Raw genomic sequence first — 22,588 nt, forward strand, 5'->3', positions numbered from 1 at the left:
AGGGCGGGAATAGAATCTGAATGATAAATAAGCTTGTGTTAAAGGTATTTCAAATATCTGATTGTATGATAAGTTCAAGACATACTGAAACTGCTCAGGGAGAGCAGAAGACTTTAGAAGACAATCAGGAACAGTGGTCACTGGGCATAACATTCTTAGAAAAGCGAATATACCACACTGTATAAACAGAACAGGAGGAGGAAGGAACATACAAATTATCAGAGCATACAAAGCCGCAACTTGCAAAGAGCGGGAACATTTATTATAAGGACTCAGCCTCCAGGCCATCCATTCGTCAGCTTACCATTGCAAAACAAGCGCTATTTCTTTTCATATAGATATTTAGACAGTAGAAATGAAAAGCGTACGGACCACTCTTTTTTTTTTTTCTGGTTTAAATACTTGTTGGCAATAGAACACATTGAAGATGCCTTGATGAGTACATTAACAGCCGCAGTTGGGCTGTTGGGGTGGGGGCTTGTCTGTCAGTCTCGTGCTCTGCTTTGCCGCAGTGACGGCTGGATCCGTTTCCAAGTTCTCCGACATTTTGTCACAGATGATATCCACCAGTCGCTCAAATGTCTGCTTGACATTGACGTTATCTTTGGCGCTTGTTTCAAAAAACTCAAAACCTAAAAGGAGAGAAGGAAGTTGTCAGCGAGGGACTAGAGAAGGAAGTTGTCAGCGAGGGGCTAGAGAAGGAAGTTGTCAGTGAGGGGCTAGAGAAGGAAGTTGTCAGCGAGGCGCTCTATTCCCATACATCTGAGACATGTCTGTCTCAGGCGGCCATGCTGCCCTGACAGAGATATGGGATAGTAAAACATCAGACTAGTTTCAGTTCTGTGCTAGGTAATATTGTTAAACCACATCGATTCTGTCAATATATCAGAGCACTCAGATTTCATTTTATTTACAGCTTGAACACAAAATTCACTTTAAATAATTATTAATACTGTGTTTTTATAAACAATAATAAGGTAAACCAGTAACACATCTAGCCACAAGATGACAAATCGCTGGCTCTGTTCTGCCTCCCGGTAGCACAGCACTTTGGGGTGATTAAGGGTGACTCGTACATTTGCTAATTCAGTCCTGGGGGGCGTTGGTGGGGGGGGTCTGTGCATGCATATCGGCGAAAATACGCAAGTGTGCCAACAAAAAAAGGGGTGTGCCAAGAAAACGCTGGGCGTCTCCATGAGCAAGCAGGCGTTTCGAAGCCTGCACGGGGCAGGCAGTTGATGTCACATGACATCAGCGCCCACCCCACATTTGGCCATGCCCGAGTCAAATAAAAGTAATGGGCCCCATACATCAGCAATCACAATTAATGGATTTCCAGATCCAGGGATTTTTTGGCCAGATAAATGGATTTTACAATCTATCTGACTTTGCCCACACATTACAGATTTATTTCAGTGATCGGCAGATTTTTCCATCTAAAGATTGCATCTTCATATCTGGAAATTGCCCCAATTTCAGCTGTTCATAATGTAAATAGACGAAGAAGACAAATTGGGAATGCCCACACATATAAAAAAGATCTGCAGATAATACCAGATTATTAAACATGTTTAAAAACCTGATCGATTGGCAATTTTGATTGGGATTGCCAAAAGGGGGAGCCCACACATCTAAAATTAATTGTGGCAATCATCTCCATATCTGAAAATTGTCACAATTAATTGCTGATGTATGGGGCCCTTAAGTCTAGACTGACTTTTATTTGCAAACAGCTAAGGTTACTATGGTTACTAAGGCTGCGCCCAGAGCTTGTAGGAGATGGTAACATCATCACCATAATTTTAGCAAGGTTTATCCCTGCTAGCTTCCATCTTACAGTAGCTAGTACATGCTGTGTAATGCACAACTCACTGATATTCACTCATTTATAATCAATGACATTGCAAATACAGAGGTCAGATATTGTGTCTTATAATCACTAACTTATAATGTTATACCTTTTACTATGACTGTACATTACCCAATATATATATATATGTATATATGTATACACTGTATGTAACCTGTATGCCTGACGAAGGAGCTTAGCGCTCCGAAACTGTTGCTATTAAATTTTGTTACCACCAACTTCCTGGAGTGCCGTGTGGTATGTAACTCACATACATGCCACCAGTTTGGATATATATATATATCGCTATGAGATGTGTGATATAGAACAGCAATGAGGGATGCTGGGACTCACCCAGTTGTTCCGCTAGGTGTTTTCCTCTATCTGCTGAGATCACTCGCTCATCTTCCATGTCACATTTGTTAGCAACCAATATAACTTGGGCATTGTCCCACGAGTATGTTTTGATTTGCGTTGACCTGAAACAAGAAATGACATATTGATTATTATTATTACTGTTAATACACTGTAATTGCAGTGATAGAAATAAATATATTTATTACCTCCCCCAGGTGACTTATTTAATTTTATCCTGTTCATTTTTTATCTTCATTAAATGGTATCTTTTACTAAGAAAGCCTTCCTCTTTCCTTTGCATGCCCCATACCTCCACGTTTGAGGGGTCCGGGGGAACGACCACACTAGTGGGCCCTGATAAAGATACCTTTATGAAAGTACTACATATAATGAGTGTGTGAGTATGGTACGCATATCAGGAGGGTAGCCTGACCCTTGGTATTTGATGCTGTGCTATTACTCATGAGGTGACCCTGAATGACGTGTAAAGAACCCTTTATAGACACGTTACCACCCTGTTCATTGTGAGCAGGGTACGCCCTTCATTTAAAGCGGTTCCTTGACTCATATATCATACCCTCCAACATGACCCATTCCATTAGGTACAAAATGCTCTGTTTCTGGACTTCCCTGCTAGTGGCAATTACAGAGTTTGGACTCCAGCACAGTCCAAAATTCAAAGAGGGGGGTCACATCAACTGTCATTGAGTCCAGGATAGTGATGTTTGGGGTGGCAGTAGGTGTGGTTCCCTTTTTTGAATATTGGACTGTGCTGCAGCCCCACCTCTGCAACTGCCACTGGCAGGGAAGTCCAGAAACAGAGCATTTTGTACCTAATGGAATGGGTCATGTTGGAGGGTAAGATATATGTGATACTCACATTGGGTTCCTTACACTGTATTGTATTTTATTATTTCACATGTGTTGGAACACCCCACTACAACAAACCCACTGAGGTCGAGATTTATGAAAATTGTAAGCAGCTTGAAAACTGATGGTTTCCCACCTTCAATGTCAAGCTTAACTGAAAAGTTTTGTTTCTTTTTTTCATGAAGGGGCCAGGACACGGAGCATAGCTCCACCCCCAACACCCATGAAGCCCCACCCCCGTATTTTGATTGGCCCACAGGCAAATGGATGATCATCGATATGTAAAAACATTGATGGTCATCCATTGCATTCTTATACACCATCGATGGTCAGTTGCACTTTTGCCATCGATGGCAACCATCGATGGCAAAGGTAACGATGGCCATCCCTAATCCAGTGCCATCCTCCACTGTTCTTCATTTTATGTCCATTTGTTTGAGGATTTCCTGTGGTTCTCGTCTGTGGAGAGGCAGCAAGGTTTCTGTTTACTCCTTGGGACTTTTTTGTTTTGTTTTCTAAAATAAATATGACTGACTGAAGGACCAATAGGCGACTGAGTAGTCTCTAGTATAGAATTAGTTGTAATATACAGATTAGAAAATCAGGAACTGTCGAACAAAAAGTGGATTCTTCCTGCACCTGTTTTAGTTCACATATTTATTGGGGTGATGGTCATTTGCATAATATGGGGTAAATGTACAAAAATGGGATTTCTACTGAAGATGGGATGTTGCCCATAACAACCTATCAGATTCTACTTATTTATTTAAAACCTTCTAGAAGATAAAAGATAGAGGGCCAGATGCACTAAGCTTTAAAAGTGATAAAATGGAGTGATAAACAGCCAGCCAATCAGCTCCTACCTGCTATGTCACAGGCTGTATTCACCCTGCATGCTGAGTAATATATATACAGAACGGGTGTTGCTTATCCATGTATTACAAAAACCGAAAGATTTTGGAGGGATTTTTGTTGTTTTTTTTCCCCGCCCCCTTTTTCATACTTAGCTCATCCCCCGATGACCACGGCGGCCTCCGGGATCCTCATTAGCAGCATCTTCGGTCCCAGGGATGCATTAAGGGAAAGCGCGGGCGCGCCAGTTACGTCTCCGGCGCGCTGCGCACTCGCGCTGCGCACCCCTGGGACCGGAGATGCCACTGAGGAGGATCCTGAAGACCGCTGCGAGACACCGTGGACATCAGAAACCATCAAGGCACCACCAGGGGACCAAGTAAGTATGAAAAAAAAAATATTCCAAAATCCGAAAAAATTGGCACCTCTTGTATTGCAGTATAGTTCGCACAGGGGTACAGTTGCTTCCTCTTTTCTTTCAAGTCAGAATTAGGCCACTGTGTAACATAACTCCTGCATTGTATCCAGCACTCATTTCTGGCTTAAACATTGTACTTTAAGAAGTCATTATTACTAGATGCTGGGAGATGTTTTTGTTTTGTTTTTCTGATGTCAACTTCACGCTATTTCTTAAGAGGAAACCGGGCGATCTCATTAAGGGAATAATGTCAGATTGCTTAATTACATGTTTGCGCTGTGTTTGTGTTTTGGCAGTAGCGTAGGTGACAGGGGCACTGCGGTGCACAGAACTGTTCCTGCAGGGTTTGTAGAATTGATGTGGCGTTGAGAAATCAAGTGATAGAATTTAAACATTCAGAGCCTCGATTAACTTTTAATTAGAGCGGCTCTTTGTGCGCAGGTAAATGTTCAAACTGACCGTAACGTCAGCTGCTATTAATTTCCACAGCTCCAGCTATTGTTGCATAGCACTGTCCATGGTTATCGGTTCCGGGAACCAGGGATTGTGTATTTCAAAAATATTTAATTTTATTTTATATTTTATAATATTTTATTTTTTTAAATAACCCTGCAGGAGCAACAGCAGGGGGGAAATTGCCCCACTGAAAAAGGGACAGTGCAATTTGTCAAACAGATTAATTAACTTCTCGCTCTTCGGCAACATAGATAAATACAGATGGACCTGCTCTCATTTGAGCTGCTCCTGGCATTTCTATTGCCAATCGCCATCCTCAGACAGCTCGCGTGCCCCATTCTTTCGGAGGCTGTAGCAGCCCTCCGTCGGTCTCCCACAGCCCCAGCAGCTCCTACAGCCTGCCCTCACTCCCGGAAGTGGAGATGGGCAGGGAAGCTGCTCGCCGCCACCTTGCTGATGGCCAAGCGTGAGTGAGACGCTTGCGCGTCCCGTCAGCCAGTCCACCAGCTTGCACCAGCACAAGCAATCTGGCGATCCTGCAGGCTGGCTGACAGGCGCTACATCTTTGGATAAATAGATAGATACACACTGACAATGCACCATGCTAAATGGTTTAAGCCAGTGGTTCCCAAACTTTTTTGGATCACGGCACCCTCTAGTATCAGATTTTTTTTCATGGCACCCCTAGGCAAAAAATTAGATACCAAAAACTTCAGAAAAAAATATTTAATTAAATAAGTTGCGCTTATATGTCCTCTTTAGGTCCAGTTATGTGAGTAATGAGGAACATGATTCACTTCTGTTTATCCACATGTTATAATTGGAAGTCACAAGTACTGATTTTCCTTATTACTTTGACCATATATCATTTAAATTTGTCCTGGACCACCAACCCAGGGCACCCCTGCAAGTGCTCCGCGGCACCCCTGGGAGCCACGGCACACAGTTTGGGAACCACTGGTTTAAGCGGTTCCTGACAAATAAAGGTCAGTGATTACAAATCCCCTGAATGATCACCCCTCTATCATTACTCTAACTAAGATTGCTATGGGGGCATAGGGGTACTTATGTAGGGGCCTGGATGACTCGGTGGCAACATCGGTTTGAAGCACCCAATGCGATCTGCTGCTGATTCATGGCGTGGAAGTGGGGTTTTGGTGGTGAGTAGAAATTCCTCAGCACACAGTGTCCGGTGCTTGATACCCTTTTGGTAGTCTTGTTGGGAATGTTGGTTTCTGATTTTCCCCGCTGTTGTCATTTTGGGGGTGTGCCCAGCGCTCCCAGAGCAGCTGGGCAGTCTCTATCAGACTCACGTCACCTGCATCTATTCAGTGATCATTGGCTGCTTTGCAGAGGAGTGGAAATCACAGGCTCCCCGAGGTATGTGTGTGTGTGTGTGTGTATATATATATATATATATATACATAGCTAGTAAGCAGGGCAGCTTACAGGGGCAGTATGTGTATGTTCTACTCACTTACACTCAATACAAGATGGTATATGGTACAGTACAGAGGAAATATTTTGAAGTTACTGGTACATTATAGCTGACGGTAACAACATAAGCATCCAAGTGCAGCCCCCAACCTACTCCTGCCCCTGGCCATGTACCTCCCATGCCTAATGGGAAATTCACCACTGGGTGCAACACAGCGGAAAAGATAGTGGGTGGGGGCGTGGCTGTGCATTTGCATTATTGTAGCCATGCCCCACACTGTACAATGCCAATAATACAGGCATTGTACAGTTGTGGGTGGGGCTACAAGGATGTAACTCAGAGCATATCATGTCATCATGCCCCTCGATGCCCTTCACAGCTGACTGCATGGGGGTGCAGCAAGTGCAAGAGAATGGGGGTAAGTGCCGGCCCGGCTTTAGCAGGGAGACTTTCCCACCATTCCAGGGGCGCCACACAATTTTAGGGAGCTTTGTGGCCGTTACAGAGATAAGGAAAGTATGTTGCAGGTATGTATCTCTATTTTAGTGTAAATGCATTTATTATTTATTCATAATAATAATAATAATAATAATATGGATTCCCTTCCTATTCAATAAAAGATCTAGGCATGAGTCCGCATTGCCTTGGCAGGCATGGGCAGTGGGATGAACAGCCGGTGTTCCCGCTACAAAACATTTAATCCATTATCTACAATGTATCAATGCCTAGCAGTCCAGGGAGAATCTTTCTGGGCTGTAGGAGCTTTGTTGGGGATGTATAGATGAGGTTACACTGCATTGCACAAATATTAAAGCATGTGTAACACAAAGTAACCATGTGTACTGTATGTGGCTGCGCTACTGCTCTAGGCAAAACGTCACTTGCATATGAGAAGCGCATAGCATGATACTGAAAACTCAGCTCACTGGCATCTATCAGCCAGTGACAATGGCTCAGTTTATGGTCCGAAAAATCCCTTCCACACTCACACAAGAAGCCAGCACCTCCCCAGCTCCACTGCTCATGCTTATATACAACTGTGGGCCCCATTCAGCCCCGATCGCACTGGCGTAAATTTGCATGGCCAGCGTTGAGTTAAGATGCCGGCCCGCTAGAGTGAAATCCCGCCTTGTGAATTAATGTGCTCACTGTGCCAATGGATGTGGACGGCTACACAACCATTCGCATCCGAGCAAATACGTCCAAAATCCATTGTAACAGACAAACCATTGAATGATTTTTTTCATGACCACTCATCGCAGGCGCCGTGTAGCCCTGGACTTACTCAGCGGCTGATTTCACGCACCCTCCCCTAAAACAAAAGAAAATTTGCAGCCGTGCGAACAGCTCTGAATCAGACCCTGTGTGACTTCTGATTGGTCAATAAAAGTTATGTATATTGTAACTAACTAGATTAATACTATTCAAAAATAATAATAATTGTAGAGAGCGCACTGAATTATACACATGATATTTATTAAAACTACAATTTTAAAAAGACTCAATCACAGTATTAGTTAATAAATCTAAATATAGAGGAAACCGTCTAATTTCCGTGACAGAGAAACGCGTCAAGACCAGGAGGACCACCCGGCATCCACTTACACCTGCCACTTGTTCTACCCAGCTGTTCCCAAACCCGACCATCTTCTCCCTCGGTGTTGGTTTAACCTACAAGCGGAAGGGCGACCTGCGGCGAACCCTGACTGACTTGGATTACAAACGGGACCCCCGAGAGGTACAGCTTGCATCAAGTCTCACATCAGCAGAGTGCGGCAGGTTTCCAGTCACTCCTGGCGTCGACTCTCTCTACTGGACGTCACGCCAGTGGATGAGACGGCATCCAACTACAGTATCCAGCCGCGCCGCTGTTTGCTCTGAACGTGCTCCCAGCAAAATACCATCACTCGCCGGTTGAAGCACTGGACCATCATCTCAGAAAGTGAGTTCCCTGCAAGCTCCATTATCATTACCCCATCATTCCTCATCACCCCATCAATCCTCATCTCCCCTCCCATCAGTCCATTTACCGTACTGCCTATAGCAATTACCGGTTGGACATTCTCAAGGACATATTACCCTTCATACTCCTCATTTCCTTCCATAAACAAGCTCCACGCTATTTGGATATTCCAACTTCCAACCATTAGTGGGTAAGAGTCACCGGACTATATATTTACATCATCAGAACTGTGACAGGTTGAGGTGGTTGCCTATGTGTGCTTAATCTATATTTAGATTTATTAACTAATACTGTGATTGAGTCTTTTTAAAATTGTTGTTTTAATAAATATCATGTGTATAATTCAGTGCGCTCTCTACAATTATTATTATTTTTTAATAGTATTAATCTAGTTTGTTTTCTATTGGGTTCTTCTAAGGCACAGGTCTTCAACCTGTGGCCCTCCAGATGTTGTGGAACTACATGTCCCAGCATGCCCTGACAGTTTTGGCATGCTCTTATAGGAAAAAATGTGGCAATGCATGTTGGAACATGTAGTTTCACAACATCTGGAGGGCCACAGGTTGAAGACCCATGTTCTAAGGGATCCCACTGGGAGCTGCCTTATAAATACTTTGTTTGTTTTCAATTTATATCATTTTTTTTTTTTTTTGCGCCTGATTTCCATATCTAGTATATTGTAACTGACTCTCGGGAGAGACTTCCATGCATGCAGCTGTATCTGTAGTACGGTGGGAATAAAAGGCCAGGGTCAGTTTGGTTTCTTCTAATTCTAATTCAAATTCTATTCAATGTAATATGGATTGTGGCAATCACTCCTGCGTGCCAATCACCTCTCTCTCTCGCCAGGGGACTTTGTCTATTTATTGTCTTGTATGATTACGTGATGGCGATAGCATTGTTTTGGAGGCTTGAAGTCTCACAAATAAGAACACTGAGTACTTGTAATCTAGAAGAATCTGAATTATTTATGGGCCAGAAACAAGGTAGACGTTACACAGTAGGTTCTTGCAAAAGTGCATGTTACAGTAACAACCTACACGTCCGCCACACAATGGAACAATTACTGTCTCACGTTTGGACAAGAGTAATAGAATCGTTAATTATTTCCCTAATAGTAATAAGGCTGCTGCTGTAGACTAGGACAATAGGATAAGGGAAGCTGGTGTTTGCTGCAGCTGGTTACTTTCTCCCTGTAAGGTTTAATTGCAGGGACCATATGGTGTTTTACTGCCAATGTTTTATATGTAGTAAAGCCTTATAATGTATAAATCCTGACTCCTTCCCTCTGTATATTATATCACCATCGCCTTTATAACTGGACAATCAGGCTAAGGTGCTTAGGCATTGCTTATCTTTATATTGACTCCCGGAGGGTCAGTCTATGGCAAGTTGGCTAACAGCAGTCAAAAATCCATATGGAGCAAATTGTCAGAAATATAGTTGTGAAAATCCTTTATAGAAAAGTGAGCAAGAATATAACCAATGGTATGGCAGAATAAGGGGTGCAGCCAAAACTTTGTGGGCCCATAGCAACACTGTGAAGGGGCTATGGGGCCCAGAGATGAGGGAGCCACCTTCCCTGTGTTATACACATTTTTCACCATTGGGTGATTTTACATAGGCCCACATAAGTTTCTGCCTTGGGGCCTAGTTATACCCCTGATCCTGCTCATTGTAATCTGATATAACATGAACTGGAGGGCCTCATAATGTTTCATAATATGAACTGAGATGCTATAATGTGGCATAGTATAATGTGGGGGCACTATAGAGTGGCGTAATATGAAATGGGAACACTGTACAGTAATTCATAATATGAATTGGGGGTACTGTATTGCATAATGTGTACTGGCAGCCCTACTATGATGTAGTAAATGAAGGAGGGCCCTATAATGGGGCATAAAATGAACAACTGCTGTGGAGGGGTGTCTCTCTAGAAGCAATGGTACTGGGCCCCGCCCCCTTCACTATGTTGCTATGAGGGCGGTCCACAAAGTGTCAACACCACCTTTCTGTGTCTTCTCCTCATACATCTAGCTTCAATATGCTATGTAGCCTGAGATGCCAGAACCAATGAAACGTTACTAAGGTCCAGTGTCTATCACAACGTCATGTTACTAGGACGCCTCAGGAGACTATGATGATTAATTTAATACTGTACGTGACACTTGTGTATTGTGTGTGACATATGTATAAGGGGATCATGCCTGGAGACTCCACATGAGTATAAGGGAATTAGATGCCAGCTTTTCTAATAGGGCTAGCCTCCAATTATGCAAAACTGGCGAGTTTCCGATCGCTGTATGTAATAAAATGCACAAGTTGACAGAAATATGCCAGTATATATATATATATATATATATATATATATATATATATAGCAGGAGTGTGCAGGCACTCGATCAATTCCTTGGAAACAGCTGCCGGGGTGCCAGAGAGCAAGGTATGTAGAATAGCAGAGTGTGGCACTCTCACGGACTCAACAAATAATTGACACAACACGAATTTGTGGTCAACGTTTCGGAAGGTTTAGTTCCTTTTTCAAGACGTAATGGTGCAATACAAAGCAAGAGGGGTAAGCAGTCTTACCTATATGTGAGTCAAGAGGAGGCTCGCCCGTCACGTGTCACGCCCGCCCGTCCTCTACCTCACTTCCGGTCCGGTGTCTCCTGGAGGCGTTTCTGTACGTCACGTCTCGCTGGTGATCATCTGATCAAACAGAAGGGTGGGAGTGACGGAGGCGCGTCTCCGTTGCTAGGCAGCCAGCATAAACAATCTAGTGCATACAAAACAAAATGACGATGAGATTCAAGAATTAAAAAACAAAGTGCAAACATCAATATAAAACACACAAGGGGGAAGTATAACTGCGATATAAGATATTAACAAAGCAGGTATATGCACATGTATAAATTGAAATTAGGAGTGAACACGGTCACCGCTATCGTGTCGACATGCAGCAGGTAGCGCAAGCAGCAGCTGAATTTTCTCAGGTACATCAAATGAAAGTTTAAGAGAGAAAGTCTCTAATCCACAGGATAAGTATTAAAGAAACATGTTGAGCGAGAATTGCTCGTTCAGTCCCTTAGGACTCATAGTGTCCAGGGTATGAATCCACCGAGCTTCCAGCTGCATCAGTCTTTTGCCCCGATCCCCTCCTCTCAAGTCCAGTGGCACATGGTCGATGATAATATGTCGAAATTGCGCCAGGTTGTGTTTTGCCAGGGCAAAGTGCTTAGCCACTGGCTGGTCCGACTCTTTCTTGCTGTTAAGGGCTGCCCTGATTGAGTGGCGATGCATCGCCATCCGCTCTTTAAAAGAACGGATGGTCTTGCCCACATAACAGAGCCCACAGGGGCATTTGATAAGGTAAATAATGTGGTTGCTGGAACATGTGAGGGGGAAGCGGATGGTGAATTTTTTACCGGATAAAGGATGAGAAAAGGTTTTTCCGATGATCATATGGCTGCACGTAGTGCAGCCTAAGCACTTAAAGCAGCCATTGGGTCTGGTCTGTTTTACTTGGCTTCTTTTCGTAACATCGGTCCGTACCAGCATGTCTCTCAGGTTGCGGCCCCTGTTGAAACAAGGCATGATTCTGGTTTTCCTCAAAACTTTGAGATCTCTATCATTTTGGACCATTGGCCACAATTGTTTAAGATTAGTGTTGATGGTCGAGTTGCCAGAGTCAAACATTCTAACCCAATGTATGCGGTCCTCTTTGGCGGCTGTGTCGACTTTTTTCTTCAGGGTTTCAGATCTAGGGATGGTATTGAGTTTCTCAACTGCTTGTTTCAGAACTGTTTTAGAATAGCCCCTCTGTTCAAACTTATTGCACATATGCTGAATGTTAGTATGTAGTTTGGCTTCAGAACTAGTTATACGTTTGGTTCTTAGCAATTGTGAGAAGGGTAAGCTTCTTTTAGTGGCTGCTGGATGGTAGCTTTGAGCCGCTAACAAGTTATTTCGATCCGTCGGCTTGGAGTATAGATCGGTACTGAGTCCGTCACCATCCCTGATGATTTTAACGTCCAAGAAGTGTATTTCATTCTGGCTCAAGTTCATGGTGAATTTTATGGGACAATCACGCTGATTGATCTCTTCTATATGTTCACGTAGCTCAGTGTCCATGCCCAGCCAGAGCAGTAAGATGTCATCGATGAATCTACAGTAAAATAAAATCTTCTGGTTCATCGGAGTCTGAAAGAATAAGTTTTGTTCAATGGTGAACATATATGCATTAGCGTACGAGGGTGCGACTGGAGATCCCATCGCACACCCCGTACGCTGCTGAAAGAATTCACCGTTAAAAAGGAAATAATTCCTAGTAAGTGTCAACTGAAGTAAGTCGATCATCAGCCTGATACTGGGTCCGCTATAGTTTGGGCTGTTGGTAAGCAGTTTCTGCATCGCCTCGAGACCATCAGGGTGGGGAATGCTTGTATATAAGCTTGTAATATCCAATGTACAGAGCCATAGATTAGGAGGTAGGGTCGATAGCGATTGAAGTTTATTAAGTAGATCAGAGGTGTCTCGCAGATAAGTCGGTTGTTGTTGGACACAAGGTTGTATGAAGAAATCTAAGAATTGGGCAACCTTAGAGTAGACAGTCATTAGCCGAGATTATAGGTCTCCCTGGTGGTCTAGTGGGATTCTTATGCACTTTGGGGAGACAGTATATAATGGGTACCCTGGGGTACTCGATTTGTAATGCTTCGGCTACTTCCAGTGGTAGGGTTCTATCTGAAGCTGCCTCTTTAAGGATTGCCTCAAGTTCTCTGTTATATTTCTCCGTCGGGTCATTGGTGAGTTTGTTTAACATTAACATTGATGTCTATGACAAACTCACCAATGACCCGACGGAGAAATATAACAGAGAACTTGAGGCAATCCTTAAAGAGGCAGCTTCAGATAGAACCCTACCACTGGAAGTAGCCGAAGCATTACAAATCGAGTACCCCAGGGTACCCATTATATACTGTCTCCCCAAAGTGCATAAGAATCCCACTAGACCACCAGGGAGACCTATAATCTCGGCTAATGACTCAGTCTACTCTAAGGTTGCCCAATTCTTAGATTTCTTCATACAACCTTGTGTCCAACAACAACCGACTTATCTGCGAGACACCTCTGATCTACTTAATAAACTTCAATCGCTATCGACCCTACCTCCTAATCTATGGCTCTGTACATTGGATATTACAAGCTTATATACAAGCATTCCCCACCCTGATGGTCTCGAGGCGATGCAGAAACTGCTTACCAACAGCCCAAACTATAGCGGACCCAGTATCAGGCTGATGATCGACTTACTTCAGTTGACACTTACTAGGAATTATTTCCTTTTTAACGGTGAATTCTTTCAGCAGCGTACGGGGTGTGCGATGGGATCTCCAGTCGCACCCTCGTACGCTAATGCATATATGTTCACCATTGAACAAAACTTATTCTTTCAGACTCCGATGAACCAGAAGATTTTATTTTACTGTAGATTCATCGATGACATCTTACTGCTCTGGCTGGGCACGGACACTGAGCTACGTGAACATATAGAAGAGATCAATCAGCGTGATTGTCCCATAAAATTCACCATGAACTTGAGCCAGAATGAAATACACTTCTTGGACGTTAAAATCATCAGGGATGGTGACGGACTCAGTACCGATCTATACTCCAAGCCGACGGATCGAAATAACTTGTTAGCGGCTCAAAGCTACCATCCAGCAGCCACTAAAAGAAGCTTACCCTTCTCACAATTGCTAAGAACCAAACGTATAACTAGTTCTGAAGCCAAACTACATACTAACATTCAGCATATGTGCAATAAGTTTGAACAGAGGGGCTATTCTAAAACAGTTCTGAAACAAGCAGTTGAGAAACTCAATACCATCCCTAGATCTGAAACCCTGAAGAAAAAAGTCGACACAGCCGCCAAAGAGGACCGCATACATTGGGTTAGAATGTTTGACTCTGGCAACTCGACCATCAACACTAATCTTAAACAATTGTGGCCAATGGTCCAAAATGATAGAGATCTCAAAGTTTTGAGGAAAACCAGAATCATGCCTTGTTTCAACAGGGGCCGCAACCTGAGAGACATGCTGGTACGGACCGATGTTACGAAAAGAAGCCAAGTAAAACAGACCAGACCCAATGGCTGCTTTAAGTGCTTAGGCTGCACTACGTGCAGCCATATGATCATCGGAAAAACCTTTTCTCATCCTTTATCCGGTAAAAAATTCACCATCCGCTTCCCCCTCACATGTTCCAGCAACCACATTATTTACCTTATCAAATGCCCCTGTGGGCTCTGTTATGTGGGCAAGACCATCCGTTCTTTTAAAGAGCGGATGGCGATGCATCGCCACTCAATCAGGGCAGCCCTTAACAGCAAGAAAGAGTCGGACCAGCCAGTGGCTAAGCACTTTGCCCTGGCAAAACACAACCTGGCGCAATTTCGACATATTATCATCGACCATGTGCCACTGGACTTGAGAGGAGGGGATCGGGGCAAAAGACTGATGCAGCTGGAAGCTCGGTGGATTCATACCCTGGACACTATGAGTCCTAAGGGACTGAACGAGCAATTCTCGCTCAACATGTTTCTTTAATACTTATCCTGTGGATTAGAGACTTTCTCTCTTAAACTTTCATTTGATGTACCTGAGAAAATTCAGCTGCTGCTTGCGCTACCTGCTGCATGTCGACACGATAGCGGTGACCGTGTTCACTCCTAATTTCAATTTATACATGTGCATATACCTGCTTTGTTAATATCTTATATCGCAGTTATACTTCCCCCTTGTGTGTTTTATATTGATGTTTGCACTTTGTTTTTTAATTCTTGAATCTCATCGTCATTTTGTTTTGTATGCACTAGATTGTTTATGCTGGCTGCCTAGCAACGGAGACGCGCCTCCGTCACTCCCACCCTTCTGTTTGATCAGATGATCACCAGCGAGACGTGACGTACAGAAACGCCTCCAGGAGACACCGGACCGGAAGTGAGGTAGAGGACGGGCGGGCGTGACACGTGACGGGCGAGCCTCCTCTTGACTCACATATAGGTAAGACTGCTTACCCCTCTTGCTTTGTATTGCACCATTACGTCTTGAAAAAGGAACTAAACCTTCCGAAACGTTGACCACAAATTCGTGTTGTGTCAATTATTTGTTGAGTCCGTGAGAGTGCCACACTCTGCTATTCTATATATATATATATATATATATATATCTCCAATGAGACCGCACTCAAAACCAAATTATAGCAATAGGGGGTGCTCCACCAGATGAAGTGAACATCAGTAGATACCATAGAAGAAATGGGCACTCACTCACCAAGGTCAAGATTTCCAACTTGTAGTTTATTGCATATAAATAGACATCTAGTCTTCCGACGTAACGTAACGTTTCGGTCTTAATAAGACCATCATCAGGAATTAGTCCAACATAATCTCAGGTAACATCAGGCAGGCAGCATGGCATTCATCCTCTAGAGAGGATACACCTAAACTGCCACCCCGGGCCAGCCTATATACCTCATCACAGGAAGTGACATCATCACTTACTGTTATCCCACATAATGTACAAAAACGCATAAAACAACTCATGTGAGCATCCATAAAACATCTCTATACTGTAACAATATCGAATAAAGCAATGGATAAAAGCACAATCGACAAAAATATGGAACAAGGTTGCTAAAGTAAGGCAAACCTACTATCGTGAAACAGGAAGTGGTGTGCGGTCCAACCCGGCGACCGGAAGTGCCACTCGGCTGGGTCCAAAAACCCGTGTGTGACCCGATTTTTGGTGTAAAAGGGGTACTAGTAACAGGAGCCGGGTGCTGCACTGTAATATTAAGTATAGAACCCAGCTGCTGTCCCTGTGTAGGAGCAGCCACTGCTGGTTATTATTATTATTATTATCATCAACAACAACAGTAACATCAAAAGCACCAACACATTCTGCTGTCATTTACAATTAGGAACAAAACAGTTAAAGAACAGTAATAGAGCAAAACTGTGGAGTACAACAGACAGACGAAGAGGTAAGAGGGCCCTGCTCGAAGGCTTACACTCTATAGGGAAATAGAAATGACATACAGAAGGATGTGCTAAATCAATGTTCAGTTACATTTGAGAGCATATGATGGATACAGTTGGGTTGTAGAACATTCTGAGGACGTTCATTAGGTCAGCATGAGCCTATCAATATGAGCTTGTGGTCCCCAGATTATAAACCTTTCACATCACAAACACGGGTTGGAGCTGGGATAGCGTTCTTGGCTCAAGCTCTTTCTGATTAAGCCAGGGTCATCCATTATACAGACGGCGACTGGATTTAACTTTACCTAGAACCCAGGTCGAAATGCCAGGTTGATCGACCAACCTGGGTCCACCCGGCTTATTAGTGGCATGTGAAAGGTGGTATTAGTGTACCGCGTCCACGTGGATGGTAAAGTACAGTATGAAAAAGTAAAACAACCCCAAAAACTCATGTCAACGTTATACATGTTGACCTTTTGTGTTGACTTACTGATTGTCAACCTACACAATCGAGGACCTCAGTATGGAAGCAGAAGCTGGGAGATACAGCTTTCCACGCCAAAAGCCAGTGTAATTGCGGTAAGTGCTCTGCGCGATGCTGTTAGTGCATGCGGTAATCCTGCTACTAGCATGGAGGCACTCGTCTGGTTGTGTTTATGGTCACACCTCAGGCAGGTCACTGATTCGCTCAATTAGTCATGGGCTTGCCATGTGGCTGATTGTACAGCTGTGGGCACTCATCTTGTGCTATTTAACATTGCGCTGAACTGAATTGCCCTCATACAGTAAACAGTATGACCTCTTCATTAGGAAAGGGGAAATAAGCGTGCCTGTGGTGGTATCTTGGTTTAATAAAAGCTGCTAAAATAAGTGTGCTGTCCAGTCAGGGCAGGTGCTGAAAGACACGGCTCATGTGTCAGCCTAGAACAATATTAACTAGAAACACTGCCATCTAGAGGTAGGACTACTGTATAGGTGTGATTCAGATTTGATCTGATGGGGAAGAATTTGGGCCTGGCCTGTTACCATAGTGGGGGGTCTGCGCATGTAGCACATCACTGAGCCGGGCGGGGGTGTCTGCGCATACGCGGTTAGCGCTAATCCCCCCCCCCCCCGCTGACACCCCGGTGGCAGTGCGGTCCGTAGCCCATAGGCTACAATGGGCTACCCAGGGATGCAATGCGTTGCGGCAGGGATGCAATGCGGTGCGGCATCCCTGGGCTGCCCATAGAAACCCATGGGGGATGTGTCCTGCGGCGATGCAGGTGGGATTGCAGCAGGGATCGTGATTGCTGCTGCGGTCCCTCCAGTGATACTAATATTTGCGGCTAACCGCGTGTTTTCGGGGATTTAGCCGCAAATATTGAATGATAAATGCGGCCCCTTTTCTCTGCAGACTTGACCCTAAGGAGAGGCTTTATGTTAGCATCAACCATCACTGTGTCAGTCTTACAGCAGGAAAATAGTTTGTTTCACCAGGCCACAAAGCTAATTGACATCGATGTGGTTCCAGCATTAATCTTCTCACTGCGCGTAAGCCTGGAACATCCGTAGTTATTTGCTTTTGGCTCTCTAAGATTCTATAACAACTGAAGCAGCCAAAAACCTCTTGGCTAACATAAGCTGCTGACATGCACATTGCTTCCATGGAGGATAATGCAATTGTGGTTGGAGCCACCTTCCCCAACATAAATGGGAAGAAATAACTTATTGTGTACACTTAGGGGGTAATTCTGGATGATTCGCAAGGCTGCAAATTTGCGGCCTTGGGAGTCCACCAAACCCCACCTTGTGGATTCGCAGCATGTGTTCGCACGTACTGGCTGTGAATGGATGTTTGACACAAACATCCATTCGCAGGCTGCGGGGGGAAACAAAACATCATTCGATGGTCGCCGACCATCGAATGATGTGGAACGCACATGCACGTCTAATATTGATCTGAGCAACCTTAGATGTGCGTGCACATACTGAAGGAAGTGGGCGGGCAGTTGACATCTAGTGATGTCAGTTGTCCGCCCTTGGCGCCCACGTCATCGGGCAATTTCAATGGGCGTTCTCATGGGAATGTTCGCCGTGTTCAATGTTGGGTCTGTTCGCCGTGGACGCACGCACCTGGTGCATGAATATGTGCAGTTATTGCGCATGCCAAAAACCTTGCGCTCGCATGCGAATTCACATGCGAGCGTACGGAACTGAATAAGGTCCTTATTCTATTATTGCAGCAGTGCATCATCTTTTTCGTAGACTTAAAACGGTTACTGAAAATACTGACACTTGCTAAGGCAGGAAGCTGAGCTGAATGCTTTGCTGGAGGAAGATCTGTCCTTATTTCTGGGGAGACTGGGATGTTTGCCTTGAAAAGTGATAACGTGGAGAGAGATAACGTACCAACCAACCAGCTCCTAACTCATTTTACAAAAACAGCCTGTAACATAACAGCTAGGAGTTGATTGGCTGGTGCTTAATCTATCTATACTTTATCACTTTCCATTCACGATTTAGTACATGCCCTAGGAACAATGGCATATTTATAATAGGTGCAATGTACACGGTGCACACGGGCCACTGAGTCCCAGGAGGGCCCACACTGCACACACTGCCTGGCCTGAAGCTGATGTCAGCACACAAAGGGCCTGATTCAGACCCTGAGGTTTTATGGAGCAGGAATAAGGTGCGTCTGTGATCGGGAGGGGTGTGGGCTTGTGGTTTGGCGTGTGGCCTTAAATCCCGATCCCCCATTTTCTATCACTGCAGGGTCAAGGAGGTTCGAGCTGTACACGGAGAGTGCCTAGGCTGTAGTGCTGCCCCCTACACAAGAGCCAGGTTCTGCACTTAATGGTTACAATGCAGCACCTGGCTTCTATTACTGTGCAGGAGTCAGTACTGTGGTGTCACTCCTCCGTGGGTGACACCCAGGTGTGCCAGCACCACTGCATCCCCTTAATGACACCATAGTCATAAGGAAGAAGAGCTGTTAGTATGGCTTACTGGAGCCTGTGCTTGATCCTGTAAGCTGGATGTAGATAACACATTTAGACTTTTATATTCTGACTAAATGAACTGTAATAATAATAATGACTTTGCAGCACAGCGGCGCGGCCATTTATCAGGCTCTCATTGTTGGTCACAATGGGGGGGGGGGCATGACGAGCGCTCCCAAGATGCCCCCATAACTCTCTGCAGTGTTCAGATGGATGCAGTATCTATTTACCTCTGCTCTGAGAGAGAGAGACCTCCCAACCCCCACTGGGACACTAGGGACTGAGAGTGGGACATTGCTCAAAAAGAGGGACTGTTCAGACGAGAGCAGAATGTATGGTATGTATGTGACTGCTATGTGTGGGACAGTGGGTGACTGCTTTATGTGTGACTGCTATGTGCTTGACGACAGGTGACTGCTATGTTTGTGATAATGGGTGACTGCTATGTGTGTGACAGTGGGTGACTGCTATGTGTGTGACAGTGGGTGACTGCTATGTGTGTGACAGTGGGTGACTGCTATGTGTGTGACAGTAGGTGACTTCTATGTGTGTGACTGCTACAGTATGTGTGTGACAATGGGTTACTGCTATGTGTGTGACAATGGGTGACTGCTATGTGTGTGACATTGGGTGACTGCTATGTGTGTGACATTGGGTGACTGCTATGTATGTGACATTGGGTGACTGCTATGTGTGTGACATTGGGTGACTTCTATGTGTGTGACATTAGGTGACTGCTATGTGTGTGACATTAGGTGACTGCTATGTGTGTGACAATGGGTGACTGATATGTGTGTGACAAGTGACTACTATGTGTGTGACATTAGGTGACTGCTATGTGTGTGACAATGGGTGACTGCTATGTGTGTGACAATGGGTGACTGCTATGTGTGTGACAATGGGTGACTGCTATGTGTGTGACAGTGGGTGACTGCTATGTGTGTGACAGTGGGTGACTGCTATGTGTGTGACAGTAGGTGACTTCTATGTGTGTGACTGCTACAGTATGTGTGTGACAATGGGTGATTGCTATGTGTGTGACAATGGGTGACTGCTATGTGTGTCACATTGGGTGACTGCTATGTGTGTGACATTGGGTGACTGCTATGTATGTGACATTGGGTGACTGCTATGTGTGTGACATTGGGTGACTTCTATGTGTGTGACATTAGGTGACTGCTATGTGTGTGACATTAGGTGACTGCTATGTGTGTGACAATGGGTGACTGATATGTGTGTGACAAGTGACTACTATGTGTGTGACATTAGGTGACTGCTATGTGTGTGACAATGGGTGACTGCTATGTGTGTGACAATGGGTGACTGCTATGTGTGTGACAATGGGTGACTGCTATGTGTGTGACATTAGGTGACTGCTATGTGTGTGACAATGGGTGACTGCTATGTGTGTGACTGCTACAGTATGAGTGTAACAACAGGTGACTGCTATGTGTGTGACAACAGGTGACTGCTATGTGTGTAACATTGGGTGACTGCTATGTGTGTGACAACGGGTAACTGCTATGTGTGTGACAGGTGACTGCTATGTGTGTGTGACATTGGGTGACTGCTATGTGTGTGACATTGGGTGACTGCTATGTGTGTGACAATGGGTGACTGCTATGTGTGTAACATTGGGTGACTGCTATGTGTGTGACAATGGCTGACTGCTATGTTTGTGACAACGGGTGACTGCTATGTGTGTGACAGGTGACTGCTGTGTGTGACAATGGGTGACTGCTATGTGTGTGACAGGAGACTGCTATGTGCTTGACATTGGGTGACTGCTTTGTGTGTGACAATGGGTGACTGCTAGGTGTGTGACAGGTGACTGCTATGTGTGTGACATTGGGTGACTGCTATGTGTGTGACAATTGGTGACTGCTAGGTGTGTGACAGGTGACTGCTATGTGTGTGACATTGGGTGACTGCTATGTGTGTGACATTGGGTGACTGCTATGTGTGTGACAATGGGTGACTGCTATGTGTGTGACAGGTGAGTGCTATGTGTGTGTGACAGGCAACTGCTATGTGTGTGACAATGGGTGATTGCTACTGTATGTGTGTGACATTGGGTGACTGCTATGTGTGTGCCAGGTGAATATGTGTGTGACATTGGGTGACTGCTATGTGTGTGACAATGGGTGACTGCTATGTGTGTGACATTGGGTGACTGCTATGTGTGTGCCAGGTGACTGCTATGTGTGTGACATTGGGTGACTGCTATGTGTGTGACTGCTATGTGTGTGTCATGTGACTGCTATGTGTGTGACATTAGTGACTGCTATGTGTGTGACATTGGGTGACTGCTATGTGTGTGACATTGGGTGACTGCTATGTGTGTGACATTGGGTGACTGCTATGTGTGTGACATTGGGTGACTGCTAGGTGTGTGACATTGGGTGACTGCTATGTGTGTGACATTGGTTGACTGCTATGTGTGTGACAGGTGACTGCCATGTGTGTGATATTGGGTGACTGCTATGTGTGTGACAGTAGGTGACTGCTTTGTGTGTGACATTGGGTGACTGCTATGTGTGTGACATTGGGTGAGTGCTATGTGTGTGACAGGTGACTACTATGTGTGTGACAGGTGACTGCTATGTGTGTGACAGGTGACTACTATGTGTGTGACAGGTGAGTGCTATGTGTGTGACAGGTGAGTGCTATGTGTGTGACATTGGGTGAGTGCTATGTGTGTGACAGGTGACTGCTATGTGTGTGACAGGTGACTGCTATGTGTGTGACAGGTGACTGCTATGTGTGTGACAGGTGACTGCTAGGCTCTGACACTGTAATGGGGGAGTTGGGGAAGTCATACAAGTAATTGGGTGACTGCTATGTGTGTGACAATGGGTGACTGCTATGTGTGTGACAGGTGAGTGCTATGTGTGTGTGACAGGCAACTGCTATGTGTGTGACAATGGGTGATTGCTACTGTATGTGTGTGACATTGGGTGACTGCTATGTGTGTGCCAGGTGACTGCTATGTGTGTGACATTGAGTGACTGCTATGTGTGTGACATTGGGTGACTGCTATGTGTGTGACATTGGGTGACTGCTATGTGTGTGACATTGGGTGACTGCTATGTGTGTGCCAGGTGACTGCTATGTGTGTGACATTGGGTGACTGCTATGTGTGTGACTGCTATGTGTGTGTCATGTGACTGCTATGTGTGTGACATTGGTGACTGCTATGTGTGTGACATTGGGTGACTGCTATGTGTGTGACATTGGGTGACTGCTATGTGTGTGCCAGGTGACTGCTAGGTGTGTGACATTGGGTGACTGCTATGTGTGTGACATTGGTTGACTGCTATGTGTGTGACAGGTGACTGCCATGTGTGTGAT

The 22,588-nt window shown here is 44.8% G+C and overlaps 1 protein-coding gene across 2 annotated transcripts in view; it reads right to left on the reverse strand.

Annotated features, from left to right (window-relative positions):
- Nucleotides 1–226: 226 nt before the first annotated feature.
- The window catches only part of RAB3C (RAB3C, member RAS oncogene family), a 144,484-nt gene continuing 122,122 nt past the window's right edge, over nt 227–22,588 (reverse strand). For both annotated transcript variants that reach the window (XM_083153376.1, XM_083153367.1), the window contains exons 4-5: nt 2,204–2,328; nt 227–632 (exon numbers count right to left, since the gene is read on the reverse strand). In XM_083153376.1, the coding sequence (XP_083009502.1) occupies nt 445–632; nt 2,204–2,328 (313 nt within the window). In that variant the 3' untranslated portion in view covers nt 227–444. The remainder of the gene's footprint in view (nt 633–2,203; nt 2,329–22,588) is intronic.

The sequence above is a fragment of the Crinia signifera genome, chromosome 1 (genome assembly GCF_055691185.1).
Source record: "Crinia signifera chromosome 1, ASM5569118v1, whole genome shotgun sequence".
NCBI lineage: Eukaryota > Metazoa > Chordata > Amphibia > Anura > Myobatrachidae > Crinia > Crinia signifera.